Consider the following 15,263-nt stretch of genomic DNA (forward strand, 5'->3'; position numbering starts at 1 on the left):
TCACTGACAGACACACGTGCTGTGCGCGGTCCCGCGAATTACGCGATTACTGCGAAGACGCGGTTTAATGAGGTCTCAGTGTAACGATTTTATTGTTGCAATTGTAATTACAGTAGTCGTAATCGTAATCGTGGTTGTGAGATGGTAACAGGGACGTCGTGTCGGGGACCGGGCAGGGTAGATGCCGGGGTCAGGCGAGCTCGTTGCTGTCCGGGAAGTGATCGCGGGCGTCCAGGCAGGCGGCTAGATCGAGCACTAGGTGGTGGAGGGTTGGATGCTCAAGCACCTCCGCGTCCGGCAAAGGCGGATGACAACGTGGCCTCTGCTGACGGCCCCTGAACGAGCGGTGCAGGTTCAGCACCACGTCACAGAACACGTAGCGCACCAGCAGCAGCCGCAGAAAGTCGTCACCGAAGAACTGCAGCACGCTGGTCTCTACAAGTTGCGAGATCGCGGGTCAAATTATGTCACATCGAACATCGGAAACGATTCGATCTGGTGGAGAAGAATGTCTTTCAAAATCTTTCAGTCAGTTCTCTTTTTTTTCTAATTTGCGGCGTTAAAATAAATGCGCATTTTTCTTTGGAGTTAATCCTTCATCGATGAGATTTCGATAAAGGACGCCTCGGCAACTTTTTAATTTTCTCAGATGTCTCGACTCGAGTTTTTAAACAGGCATTTTTCTTTTCTAGAAGCAACGTGAAGGCGAATAAAAAAAAGAGCACAGTTATCGTATCATTATATATATATATAAAGTTATGCAGCGTCTTCGAATCTTGCTCTTTAATTTTCGATTTTTCAACCGAGTTTGCTCAAGGAAATTTATGACAGAAAGATATCGCTATTCCGGTTGTATTTTGAACAAAGCACATAAATGTTTAGAGCAGAGAGCTCGTGATATAACATCGGAAATTTCCGCGGTAAAGGTAATAAGTATCCCTTAACTCAGGAGTTAAAGAGACACGCAGAAATCGGAGAACGGGAGTTCGCCGATAAATTCGTTTGGATCTAGGCCAAATGCGTTTATTGTTGTAACGCGATCGTAAGTCGCATTCAATGAGCCAGTCGGCTGCTGCTGCACAACGAACACGCCCTCGTTTTGGCGATAAAATCTTAATTTTGCTCGCCCTTCTCTCAGTGCCGCGCTATAACTATCAAACACCACGCGATACACCGGTCAAGTTGACTAAATTTTTCTCAATGCCTATACCCGTTTTTTTCAGGAACAATTCAAGCCTATTCAGAAACGTTTTACCTTAAATTAAATTGCGGTAAACATTCAAGATGGATATTTTAAAAGTAATTTCTTAAAATAATAGTGAAAGTATTTGAATTCGGCAATTAGTGCCTGTAAAACATCAATTACTCCTGTCTCGAGACTTAGAATATAAATTCATGATTTCAATTACAATTTTTCCATTAATAATGCTAATTTTTAGCCAATCAGCGAGAAATTGATTGAGAGACACGGTTCAAGTTGTCTAGCATTCATCGTTCTCCACTCTCGAACTCGCTCCTTGGTCCGTTTTCGTCTCATCGACACTTGGGACAATTGGTTGCGTCGAGTATCCTTACCGCATCGGGAGCGCGTTACGAGCTGACTGGCCTCGTTAAGGAATCGCTCGATGTAACGCTGGCAGCGCTCCCAATGTTGCACGGGCAGGCTCCCGACGTTGCATATAAGGCAGAAGGCGGCGAGGGGGGCGTGAAGAAATAGGGTGAACAGGCTGCCACCGTGTCGCAGGTCACGCAGGGTCGGCGGCACGTCCTGCGGCGACATTAGCACCATCAGGGGTTGGCCGAAGTAACGCGGTATCTGCTGGAACACGAAGCTGTTGTCCGAGTCGACGACAACGAAGAGCGGCTTCCGGGTGAAGGGATACAGGTCGCCCGGGTACAGGCAGTGCGGCTCCTTGCCGCCGGCCGGCCTCTTCCCGTGCTCCGGATCCCTCTTGCTGCACGTGGACACGCCGCCCAGGTCGTACCCCACTGCAAGATCGCAAGATTTTATCAACATCGTGCAATTCTGCGTTCGCCGATTCGCCGGACGGATGTCAGGCAATATTGAGGAAACCTTGGAAATTCCGGTCGTGTTTATTTGACACGGAGTACATCTCGCGAGATTCACAATTAAGATAAAAAAGTATGTTCTCCAAAACGAGATGCATCTTGAATGACTTTCTCTTAAAAAAGTAGTTCAATCTTTTTTCAAAACTTTCAAATCTTCAACATTTAAACGTTGCGATAATTAATGTGTGAATTAAAATTTCACGGATAAGGAGAAGATTATATAAATTTAATTAAATAATGAAATTTTCTTATATTTATTTTATATTGTTTGATTTTCATTGGGAATTCAGAAGAGAACTTAATTGTTCATCGTGTTAAAATATATTAAATTATGAATGATCTTGTCTTTGAACGTCTGAAATTTCAGATGTTCTCGGTATAAATAGCAATTTATATATGAAACGTGACTTTCCCCAATGTTGCCATCACTCACAGCAACCATTATTTTAATTCTAAGCGTAAGCAAACGTTCTAAAAATTTTAAATGTGCTTTTCGAAGCAGCTCTATCAATAAGCAAAAGCCCTGGAATCCATTCCGCATTATTTATGTTGCCAATTATTGTAATCGATGAACTCCTGGTTTCTAATACATTGATATTGATTGCAAAGCTAGATTCGCCGTCGTACGAATCTTTATTACGAAGCAGCCTTGATATTGGGACGATACTCTATTTTCCTTTAAAGACCTTCGCTGCAGTGGCCGACCGATATGTAATCTTGATCTAAGGCGTAATATGTTCAATTCTCCTTAAATCGCAGCCAATCAAAGTTACATGCAGATAAATTGTTTGTAAGTAACTTTGATTTTACTACTTCAGCATAAACGACGTGCAAATATAACGCAAAACGAGCTAATTAATTAGACATGATAATAAGAAGATAACACATAAAGTTTGTTAAAAAAAAAAAACAAGTTTTTCTCGAGACTTGACGCATTCATGCCGCATTATCCGAATATAATAAATATTTAATAATTACTGTTAAAAATGATATTGATAGATCATCTAAAGAATTTCGATTAATTGGACATTCGTCCGTATTTCTCAAGCCGTTCTTCAAATATGTTATATTTAAATCTACGAAAATTTCCAAGACATTACAAAATACATAAAACATGCGTTGTTTTAAAAATCGGTCTCGATATGTATAAATGAGAAGAATGTACATGTTTACAAATTCTTACTCGAAATCGTTATGAGTGTTCCAATATTATTAGCATCATCGTCAATGAACGAAATATGCAGCCCACGTAAAATCGCAACGAGTGTAAAATAGCAAAATAAAATACGCTCAAATTAAACTTAACATAAAAGTCCTGTTTTTTTTACGATAACAACGGTGCTAGTAAATCAGCAAGACGTATTTACATTTCAAATTGAACGAAAATTTTTTTAGAACAGTTCCTCTATAAATTTGCGAAAAATCAAGCCAGAGTTTGTTTGAAGAATCTCTCTCTCGCTCGAGTATTTTTCAGTCAATCTGGGACACTCCGTACGGTTCGTTCGATACAAAGAGGCGTTTCGGGAGACGCTCGTGTGCACGTGTGTATGTACGAAACACGTGGCTGCGGCGACGACGACGACGACAACGTCGCGCGGATTATCGTGTCGCGGCTATTCCAATTGAGGGAGCACGGGAAACCCAGACCAGCCACTTCCACGATGATATCGGTGGTAGTACTGAAGTACCGGACTACCGACCGGGGAAACTGACCGAAAAGACCGACACGCGCGTACGCCTTCGGCTCCGTCGAGCGGGTGATTCGCTTTAACTCCGCATGACTGTACAACGGGCCGCTCTGTATCAGTGGTCACTTTTGGGTGACCGCCGTTTATGCTGGCGCGCGGATCGGCTCAAGCGAAGCGGGAACGTGGCTTGGTGGACTCGAGATTGCGGGGCGTGAAATGCGGGACTCGATACTTGGGATTGATAGCGCTCAAGCGCGATGTAATGATTTGCAAGCCAAATGATTTTATGCGATATCCGAGGTCCGGACAAGAATGACCTATTAATTGTGACTTACAACTTGCGGGGACCACAATACCAAGTTCTCCAATGCACAAGTACATAAAAAGTCGAAAGAATGATTTTGCAATACGACCAAGTTGCACGCTAGTACTATTTGCGTTTACTCGATTGTTATTTACTTTGTACTTTAATATAATAAATAGATTTTTCTTTTCATTTTAATCAAAATTCATGTATTAAAATGTTGCGTTTCGTCTATAAAAATGTGTTTAATTTCCTTTGTATGTAAAAATATTCAATAAGAATTCGAAACTTCTCATTGCGTGTATTCTAATACTTATTAATAAATACATTTTCATTTCCAAGTTAATGAAAAAATAACATTACGCAAGAGTAATAACTTAAATAATTTTATATAAGAAGATTGTCTCAATGATTTCTAATAATTTAGTTTAATCTTTTTCGATCAAGATTATCGTTATGTTCCATCAGTTATTTTTATTTTCTAAAAATATCGTTTTCCCGCGTGATATTTGTGGCACATTATTAATTGACCCATGATTGATAGGTCACCCTCGATAGTGAAGCGAATAAAAGCTATTTAAACGTCTATTTGCATCAAGCATTTCCACTAAATTTCTAACTTTTCTAAGTACAGAGATAATTTATCAGTAATGTAGCTTGTTAAAACTAGCAGCTCCATCGATCGAGCGGTAAATTAGATGCACGATTTATGGAAGATGCATGTCACCCTTTCTTCAAGATCTATTTTCAGCAGATCTTTCGTTTAAAATAAGAGGGTTTACGTCTAACGCCTATAAACTTGCGGCAGCACAGCGATAGAACGAACAATAAGGAACGTATACGTGAAAATTCGATTGAACACTCACTTTCTTCGGGGTGCTTGACGGTGGAGAAGCAGCCGTCCGCCGACAGGTACAGCAGTAACGCGCCGTTCGCCGGTAGCTCCTTGAAGCCACTCGCGAGGAACACTTGCACCTGGCTGTAGGTCGGCTTGTACAGCAGGTACTTGTGCGGATTGTCGCGTCTCGGCGCGCCGTTCTCCGGCCCGGGGTAGGGCCCGGGTCTGAAGGGCATCCGGCCGGCCGGCGAGGCGTCGTGCAGGTGATTCGGGTCGTCTCTGGGCTCCCGCTCGAGCGTCTGCAGCATCCTAAACATGTCCATCGACAACTCACTGAACTTCACCTGATCGGCGCAATTGCCGACTATTAGGATCTCTTGGAGAGATAGGCACATGGGTGGCGATCGTTCGACGGGCGGGCAGGTCTGCGGACCGAGCCTGTGGGTCAGCACGATGGGGTTCGAGTCCGAGTGCAGGACACCGACCGCGGACTCGGCCTTGACGAAGGCCTTGATCTCGTCGAGGACGAGGTTCCACTCGAGCTGATCGTCCGGCTCGTAGGTGCTGGTGTAATCGGCTATCTGAGCGTCGAGCTCCTGCACGAGCTCCCGCACGAGCTTCATACGGTTCAGCAGGAGGCAGACGACGATGAAGCGGGCGTAGTACCTGAGCTTCTTCACCATCAGATCGCTCCTGTCCTCCTTAGCTGCGCGGCTGTAATAGGCGCGACCGCGTATCGCCGCGTAGAACGAGTAGGCCTCGTGCAGGTAGCTCGTCTCGCTGGTACGAAGATAGTAGTGGTAGTAGAGCTGGCCGATCTTGCTGGCGATCTCGCCGATCTGCCACCTCTTGAGGCCATACTTCGTGTCCAGGATCGTTCTGAAAACAGAGCGAGGCTGTTACACGTGAGCGCGCACGTGTTCACACACGCTCAATGCATGCTATTTTAATTTTTTTAATTGTCAAATTACTAATAAATCTAAAAATTGACTTCCTTTTACATTTTTCCATGTTCATTATATCCGACTTATTAAAATAAAAGAGGGTTTTAATTTTGAATAAATTTTTTTTATCATTTCTGAAAAACATGTATTTCCGTTTGAACACGTATGCAGCAAAATATTTCTAGATTCAGATTAGTCATTACAAGAGATAAGAATATATTTTTCTCGAAAGAATATCAATATTTGCAAAATATATAAATGCTCTATGACAAAATAAAGTTAATAATTTTAAACGTCTCAACCATATTTATTTACCAAGAATAATTCTTAAATATTATAATAAATTTATATTATTTAAAAGATTAGTCGTTTTAAAAGATACAATTATTTTAACGTTAATTTATATATATTAGTTTACTTTAATATACCTAACAATAAAAAATAAACATTTTAATTGCGGTATACACACGCACACACACACACATACACAGACATGTGCAAAAATCGAAATATTTGCAATTAAAAACGTTAATGGAGTTTTCCTTAACAACAAAGAGAATAAAAAACTTTCTTTGTCTGCTCTTCAGTTTATTGGAGACTCGCTTATTATGTACGTGTATTATACGATAACGTAATTAGCATGTAATGAAGCGACGACAGAAGCGAGAAACACAAGTGAAACTTTTTCCGCCAATATGTAACACTTCAGCATGATGTGCGGAAGTTGTTCCATTGTAAGAATATCAGCCAGTCTATGTAAACGGAAATGAGATTTATTCGATCATTCTAAAGCGAAATCGCGTGGGACTGGTATTGGCGAACATATTCAAAGTCTAAAGCGCAACACACGAGGATTCGGTCACGTGGATCTCGCCACGCAGACCATTGTCTCGTCATCGTCATCAGATCGGCCGTCGTGAAACGCGATCGCGAGTATCGCGAAAGTTCGCGTGCTAAAATATATCGTACTTCACATCAAAACGCCAAGAACGGCAACGTGCGATATTTTCTACGATGGTCATAATCTTGCGGCATGCCACGCCGAGCGCCACCACTGTCGTACCGAACATGCCTGTTTCTACTTGATTGAGAGAGAACGGGCATGGAGGTCATGAAAAAAAAAAAAAGAAATCTACGGAAGTCGCTGAATCACACGCATGCAAATTTACGAAATCGAATTTATATGATTTTTCCACTGCAGATACTTGGCAGACATTTTTCGCCTCCTATCAGCGATTTATTAGGAAACATTTATCTCTTGGTGAAGTAACTCGAGAAGTTGCTATCAAGTGTGCTCCAAAAGAGAAAACTCGCTACAGTCATATATTTCCCTCGCTTTCCTGTGTATCACAAGCAGATGTATGCACGCGCGCACGCTCCCTCTCTTTCTCTCACTCTCCATCTCTCTCGTTCCCCTTATCTTTATCACTCACCTGTGCTGTTGCTGGAACTTCCAGAGCTTCGTGTAGACGTCGAAGGTCCGCCCGAAGTAACCCTGCCACTGCTTGTGCCCGTATTGCGGCAGGTCGCGCAGCCCGTTGAACAGCTGCTTGCTCTTCTCGAGCAGGTGGCAGAACTCGAGGACGACTTTGCGCTCATGGTCGTCCATGCCAGCCATCATGACCATCTTTTCGGCGAGTCGAGACCGCGGCCGGACGCTGGCTGGACGCCCTTCTCGACGACACGGTCGCGGCGGGCCCGCGTGATGGCGCCTGGCGATTCCGCCACCCTTTTGCACGGCGCCTACGACGACGGCGACCACGGCGACCAATCAATACTCTCGCCCACCCCGCATCAGGGGGAGCAGCGTGTGCGCCACCACCGCCGCTGCCGACGCCGTCGTGACGCCTAGCGTCGACGTCGACGGCGGCGGAGGCGGCGGCGACGCCAACCGCAGCGACGACGCTCGCGGACATCTGTGCGAACGACGTCGAGGCTTGGGGGTACCCTCGCAAAATCGATATTCTCGTCCTAAAAGGTAAGATACTGGTGGAGGTAACTGCTATTAGACGCGAGATTGTCGCATCTAATAGCATGCACATTACAATAAAAATTTAATACAAATATCATATAAATTATAAACTAGTTGTTTGGGTAAAATTAGAGCGCACAGTAGAAGGTCTCAGGCTTAAATCAGACATTTTATTAAATGACTGATGACATGCGTGATATTTTATCAAATCTTACTTGAAGAGCTTGTTAATTATTTAATTAGTAAATTATTATTTTACATTTTGTCCTAATTCGAAGAATTCAGAGAATTGAGATTGTTAGAAAACTTAGTCGTTTAAACTATCTGTGAATTCGCGTCAAGTTCTGACTATCCGATCGGTAGACCAACTATTGTTGAGATCGATAAATTTCTACCCCACGATAATGGAATACCGGTAATGGAATACCGCTGGTAACTGCCCTAGGGTTGGTCTATACACAGTCAGTTTGATTTTACCCTTATCCAGTCATTACAGCTCTACTGATATGTTTTCAATATGATGATACTCAAAGCAACAACCAACGGAAGGAATATTGGAGTGCGAATACTACAAAAATACCGCGAAGTTGAAGAGTAACGAAAAGATTGCAGATTACATAACATTACGTTCTCGACATTAATTAATATTTATTTACAAAAATAATAATGTAATATACATAACTGTATTTAAAACTTTTTTAAACATAAAATGTCAAAAACTAATAATAAGAATGTAAATTTTGAATTACAAACTACTCGGAAGTAATCCTTTTAAAAGAATGGACGCTTTGGTGCAAAATTATTGTTTTATTATATCATCAAATGTCTTGAAAAAACTGACCGCTAAATTTAATTTTTCACTAAAGCAAAATCCATTTAAAATTAATAAGACAAGAGTTTTTTAAATTTTTATTTATTTTAGACCTATTCAAATTTAAAAGAATCAGTTACTTTATTATCATTATTACTAATAATATATACTAATTATCTTATATGAGTTTCGAAGATATGCAAAAAAATAGATAAAAAGATATGAAAAAATATATATATAATTATAAGATCGAGTGTTTGGTTAACTTATTTTACTTATGTAGAGGTCCGTTTAATAATTAAATTACGCGGATTTCATCAAAATTTCAAGACCACATACTTCACCGAACTAATCGGTTGGTACCTTTTCCATCGTGCAGCGAATCTCCGAACTCCCTCGAATATCTCGCTAACTTTCTACGCTCGTCCGGGCTCTAACGAGGCCTGTCCGTTTTTCTTTCACCGTAATTAAAATTTCTCGACGAAAGGAAGGTAACGCCACGCCAGGGAACGGAGTGCCGGAGACCAGGGGGGTGGTTGTGGCCGCTCAACACTTTCGTCGCCGCGGCTCGTTACGGCGCGGCAGCGACGGTGGGAGTTTTACCGCCCCGCTAGTCGACTACCGTCGTCGGCGGAGATTAATTAACTAGATAACGGTCGGTGGCTGGGAAAGAGGGCGAGGAGAGCGGATAAAAAGGGTGAAAAATAGAGAGAGAAAGAGAGAGCCAGATAAAGCGAGAGAATGATGAGCGAGAGAACGATGAGCGAGAGGAGCGCGTCGGAGACGAGGGATGGAAGGCAACGCGGGGGGGAGGGCGAGGGAACTCGACGCAACTATGGTCGGATCATGGGAATCCCTGCTGGCGAACCATGGGACTATGGGGTGGCGGCGATGATGGTAGGTAGCGGCAAGGAAAGGGGGGGGCGGGAGGGCGAACCGTTTCCAGAGGCCGGACGATATAGAGTCCGGAGTATATCGACTGTGTCGCCTCATCTACAAGTCAATCAGGCTCGCGTGTCGGCGGCTCGTGAGGCCGGCTGGTACACGTAAGTAAGTAGCCAGGCCTGATGGGCACCTACACGCATCCCCCTGTGCGGTACCCGCGCCTAATACGAGGCGCTACCGTCGTCGACAACGGGGCACCTTCGCCCCGACGGGTATGCAAGTATAATGCGCTGGCGCATATATAAATGCTTATGGTAATCCGCGCGCGGTCGGCTTGTTTCGATGCTGGCCGGATGTCTGCTAGATAGAACCCGCTCCGTATCGCCCATTGCTATCGGTACGTATGCCACTGCCATAACGGCCTTATATGACGTTTTCTTGCTATTGTTGGCACATCTGCGACCGTGATTGTAAGAATTCGAAAAATATCTTAAACGTATGGCGTAATACCGCTGAAAAAAACGTATAAGCTTTTGGCTCTGTCTTATGTTATAGAATATTATTTTACAAATACCGTTTCCGATTACATATCCTTTATTTTGAATTATCTTCTTTCATTCTGCGCAGTGTCTGACGTTTGGCGCTGAATTCATGAGAATAGTTAGCGTTAATGCAAATTACTTGAGAGTTGCGATGGGATTACCTAACTGCGTGTTAGGATTCGCGAAATTATGAGTCGAGGTGAAGCCGCGCGTCCCGGTGAGTCAGCTCGCGATCGATGAGCTGGAATCACGGTCGAAGCTATCATCTGCGCGTCGACATGGTTCGAGTCATGACTCGGCTCAAACGGCCACCGCTGGCAGCCGGGCTGTCTGGGTATAGACGAGTGATCATATCGTGTCGTTAACTGATATTAATAGCAGGGCGCGGTGAGCCACGGGTGGAGACTGCGCTTCCTCTATATCTCTCTCTCTTTCTCTCCCCGTTTCCCCGCTCCTCTATCCCGCATCGATGGTACGCTCGAGCGACCCTTGGCCCTAATTGCAACAAATTAAATCAGGCGATATATCGGCGAATCCCTCGGGTCGAATTTACGTACGAAGCGTGCCGCGATTGTGCGCGCCTTTTCACCGCTGCGGCCCGTCTCGTGTGCACGTCGCTTCTAATTGCACGCCTTTTATATCAAAGGTGCAAGCGACAGCCACTCCGAGTTGAGAACTCTTGAAGAATGACCTTAACGAGTGGCCAAATGGTTGTAATTCACGCGTTCTACACAAACCTGCCGAAGTTTCAAATTTATTGCACATTTTTCATCTACAAATTTATTATAGAATTTGTGGAAGCATTTTTTTTAATAAGAGAAAAAAAGGAAAATGATTTGATAACATAAAGACAGAATGTTATATAAAATGCATAAGTATTATTTTTAGGCATAAGATCGCGCCTGATGACCAAAAATATCAATATTTTGATTATTTATCCCATGTTATTCATATATCGGTTGTTATATTTATTTATTAAAGAAAACAAAAACTTTATTTTAATTACTTTTTCCAGTATTATGTTTCTATAATAGATTTCAATAGAAACTATTAAAATTTCTGATTATATAAAAAGAAATTTACTGTATAGACAAGATTCTCTATTCTAAAAAAAATCACTTTTACACTCAAAGTGTCGTTGTCAATAAGTGTCGTTGAGTGTCTCTCTGAGAATCCTTAATAAATGCCGCCTTCAAGGAAGAAAAGACTAAATTACTCACGTAATGTCAGAAAACCGTTGTCGAGTAAATCTGTAGCGTTTCTAGAGTAATTTATTTTCACATACACGCGAGAAGAAGATTAACGTGTTACTATTTTATACGCTGGTATCTGGTACCGTTCATCCCAGTGAAATATCGTGACCGAATTCACGAGAGACGAAAGAGATTTTTAAGCATGCGAATAAATTCGCGTTCTTTTTAATGTGTTGCTTTAACCTGTTGAATGCGTTGCTGTTCGTGACAAACAGTGATTACATTTGCTCTCCTGAGTCAGATTCATTTTTTCTTTTATCATTTCGACGATCACGTTTTGCGCACGATAAGCGTGTTAACCCCCTTGCGACCTTCCCGGGAGGAGTTCGCGATATTAAGGTTTTACTTCGCAGAGCATTGCTTTCCGTTCTGTTTCCGCAACATTCGATATATTGCGTACAGTAGCCATGCAGAATGTAAATTATTGCAAATTCACCAAATATTTTCTATACATATATAAGAAATCACTTTAAACGTAAAGAATCGACAATAGATTATCGATTAATGTTAAGTTCAAAAAACGTATTCTAAAAAACATAAATTTCTTTCTTTATTATTATTTAAATTGAATGTAAATTATACTTTTAGTATCTCTTTTTCTCTTCCTTTTTTATCTCTCACTTTCTCCCTTTCTTTTTCATCTCTAATTTATTGTCATAATAATCTTCTGTTTTGCATATACAGAAACTATCTCAAAAAAAGATAATTAAACTTAAGTATAAATTAAAGTTAAGTTTCTTTTACATTTATATAACATATGTGTGTGTGTGTGTTTATATTACTTTTAACTTAAATTTACAAGATTCACATTTGATTAGAATTGCAAATTTTCTCTCACTTATAATAAACTTATCAATCTAATCATTGTCTATATTTAATTCGCACAAGATACACTATTATATGATAAGAAAACAGCTTTTTTCTCTCGGCTACTATAACAAGATAAATTTTAACGATACAATTATTGCCTCAGTTTCTCGACTTAAAAGTTTGTATTTACCATTTTAAAATTACATCCTCTATCTTACGAAAGTCATATACGAAGGTATATAGCTGTATTCAAAGAGGCTATAGCTGTATTCAAAGAGAGAAAAACAGAAAAAGAGAGAAAGCGAGAAATATAGTAAAAAGAACGATCGTGGAGACGACTTTTGATATTTCCTGCCCTTACCATTAGCCAAGCAGGACTTGAGCGGGATGGGACGGGGTAGAGCGGTGGATGCGAGGAAAGCCTCAGGAAGCTCTAACTCACGGGCAAAGGGGCAACCCACCCCGTTCGACCGAGCCGGCCCCTGCCATTAACATTAACCGAGCACATACAGGGTGTTTGCAATGGCATTATCGATCGGCCTGGGTGAAAAAAGACCAGCGAATCGAGCACTTTGTACGATACGTGCAGGAAACGCCTAGTTTACATTCACGAAAGCCGGCTAAACGCCGATAGACTCGTCCTCGCGGTTGTACGTGGACCTCGTACGTGATAAGCGGTTACCGTTGGTGAAGACATCGTCGAGGACAATATATTTTTCGCGGCATATACCGCATCCGAGTTTGGAGATACAAAGTTTCACGGATATATTTTCACAAAAAAAATGTTTAGTATTTAACCTAGAACGGCTGGAGGGATTTCTTTGTACGCCTATTCGATGCCAAAAAATAAAAATATTCGAAAGATAAAATAATTGAAATATCATCATTAAATGTACAAAACACACTGCTTCAGAAACAATTTCTTTGATTCAAGACATATAATATTAATTTTTTTAACGACAAACAAAGTTATAAATATGAGCAAGTTAGGCGAAATATTCTATGAAGCATTTTTCCTCGTATAAAAGTAGTGCAATTACAGATATTGTAATATAAATATAATTGCAATATTGTAACATAAATTGTAAACAGAGTCCAGATTAAGGAAAGTCTCAATATCAGAGAGAAACGTAATTACAAAGTCGATAGTTATACAAAACGAATTGTATAAAAAAAAAGAATTTAGAACAAAGTTCTCTTCTGTTTGGAAGCGTTTCGCTTGTGCAGCTCGGACGTGTTGTTGTTTGCAGAAGAATAAAACTATCGGACTTTTACATGACAATGCACTTCGGATCGCGCAGATCACGATCAATCGTACAATGCATTGATGTTTCTCGCACGATTGACACCGCTTCTCGTCCGACGTTCGGAAACTTTACGCATGAACGAAGAGGTACGACATTATTCATGACGGTCATAGGAAGCGGAACAACGGCGATGACCGTCGTTAGGAGTGTCTGAAGTATATATATGTAAAAGTAGTTTGCGCGACCGTTTAAACAATCCCGTGGAATCAAGTTTTAACATAATCATTACACAAATCTATTTTAATATTAAAATAAATTTTAGGACACTTTCAATTTTACAACTTTTTATTTACAGAGGTTTATAGAAGTTTGAATAGAGAGATAAAAAGATAATTTATATTAGCCTAATTGGCTAATATAAATAATCAATATATTGTTTAATAATCAATTAAATAGTGAGCTTACGTCCATTTCTACAATATATATTAACTTTAACTTTTATATACTTTCGTATCGTTAAATTCAAATAAGATAATTAAATTCTGTTTTCCATTTCTACAATATAGATTAGCTTTAACTTTTATATACTTTCGTATCGTTAAATTCAAATAAGATAATTAAATTCTGTTTTTGATAGAGTACTCTCGTTTTAATATAACTTAGAGTCAACAAATTAAACTTTTAATTAAACAAATTAAATCATGATGGCAGTCTATTCTTTTTTTTTGTCTTCTTTCTCTTCCTTCTCTTTTAGTAAACATCTATATTTAACTTCATTATTTTTTTCGCATCGACGTATAGCGAAGGACACGTCGATTTTTCGCAGTGTGGAAATTTTCGTCACTTGCACGTGTGCGTCTATACAAGTCGCGAATTTTATGCAATGTGCAGGATATAACGAAACGGAATTCTATTAAATCAAAGCATTGATTTTGTCGCCACTGCCGCCGCCGCCACCGCCGCCGCGCCGCTGCCGATGGCGCGCGAGTTGGTTAACGAAGGCGGCGATAACGATACATTATTATCGCGATACGTATGAATATATGCTACCCCATGCCCGGGCTGCCCTTTGAAAATCGTATACCAGGCACGTGTCCGGCCTGTCGCGCCCCCGTTGTTACTCCACCGCGTGGATCAGATAATTTTCACTACAAGCAGATACGAGCTCGCTATTCGCACGGCGAACCGATCTCGCACGAAGATCACGCGATATCGCTGATATATTAATCAAACAAATTGGACATTTCAACTGTGTCATCGACAGCCATGACGTTTTTCTAGGCATAGATCCATTTTGTGTCTCTTTGTGTCTCTTCTCTTTCTCTTTGAAATACTTTTTTAATTCCAGAGTATACAATAAATAGTCTTTCCTCCAGGCTTTCTTTCACTTGTTTTTCTGTTCTGTGTTCTGAATCATTCTTTACGTGCTATTTTTACACTGTATATATAAGCCACAAAAGATATCAAACACATAGATTTGGTCCATCGTGGAAAGACTGTTGACTGATTTTTTGATCAGCAAAGTACAAGATTCAACACTTTTCAATACATTTATTTATTTGCTTTATACTCTAGTGTCTCTAGTTGACGAGCTTTTGTATAATAAAAATTTAATTTATTTATTAATAAATATCTCTCAAAATTATTTCATTGTTTTAGTTCTCTATATATTATTGAAATATCGTGCACTTGTATCTCTCTTTTCTTCCATCATATTAAGAAAAACCATATCCTTCATACGTATAAACCCAAAGCTTGAGAGAGCTGTATAAAAATAAACTATCTCTGACTAATGTAGTTTATAAGGAGTTTGAATTATATCGAAAGAAAAATAATTTCATACAAAGTTCAATCTCTCTTTCTGCAGCAGCTCCTAATTTACGGACTAAACCTCGATCA

At 40.7% G+C, this 15,263-nt stretch overlaps 2 protein-coding genes across 2 annotated transcripts in view; one reads left to right on the plus strand and one right to left on the minus strand.

The window, feature by feature from the left end:
* Positions 1–132: 132 nt before the first annotated feature.
* LOC105455287 (protein SCAI) lies at positions 133–7,561 on the minus strand. Its single transcript, XM_011698511.1, has 4 exons — positions 7,278–7,561; positions 4,929–5,779; positions 1,576–1,989; positions 133–435 (listed from the first exon to the last, which is right to left on the minus strand). Exons 1-4 carry the CDS (start codon positions 7,469–7,471, stop codon positions 191–193), a joined length of 1,704 nt encoding a protein of 567 aa, XP_011696813.1. The 5' UTR covers positions 7,472–7,561; the 3' UTR covers positions 133–190.
* A 1,912-nt stretch (positions 7,562–9,473) lies between these two features.
* LOC105456963 (DNA-binding protein D-ETS-3) overlaps positions 9,474–15,263 on the plus strand; it is a 58,924-nt gene continuing 53,134 nt past the window's right edge. The window contains exons 1-2 of the mRNA XM_011701354.1: positions 9,474–9,524; positions 9,574–9,677. Of these exons, the coding sequence (XP_011699656.1) occupies positions 9,474–9,524; positions 9,574–9,677 (155 nt within the window). The remainder of the gene's footprint in view (positions 9,525–9,573; positions 9,678–15,263) is intronic.

This window comes from Wasmannia auropunctata, unplaced genomic scaffold (genome assembly GCF_000956235.1).
Source record: "Wasmannia auropunctata unplaced genomic scaffold, wasmannia.A_1.0 LD336106.1, whole genome shotgun sequence".
In the NCBI taxonomy this organism is placed as follows: domain Eukaryota; kingdom Metazoa; phylum Arthropoda; class Insecta; order Hymenoptera; family Formicidae; genus Wasmannia; species Wasmannia auropunctata.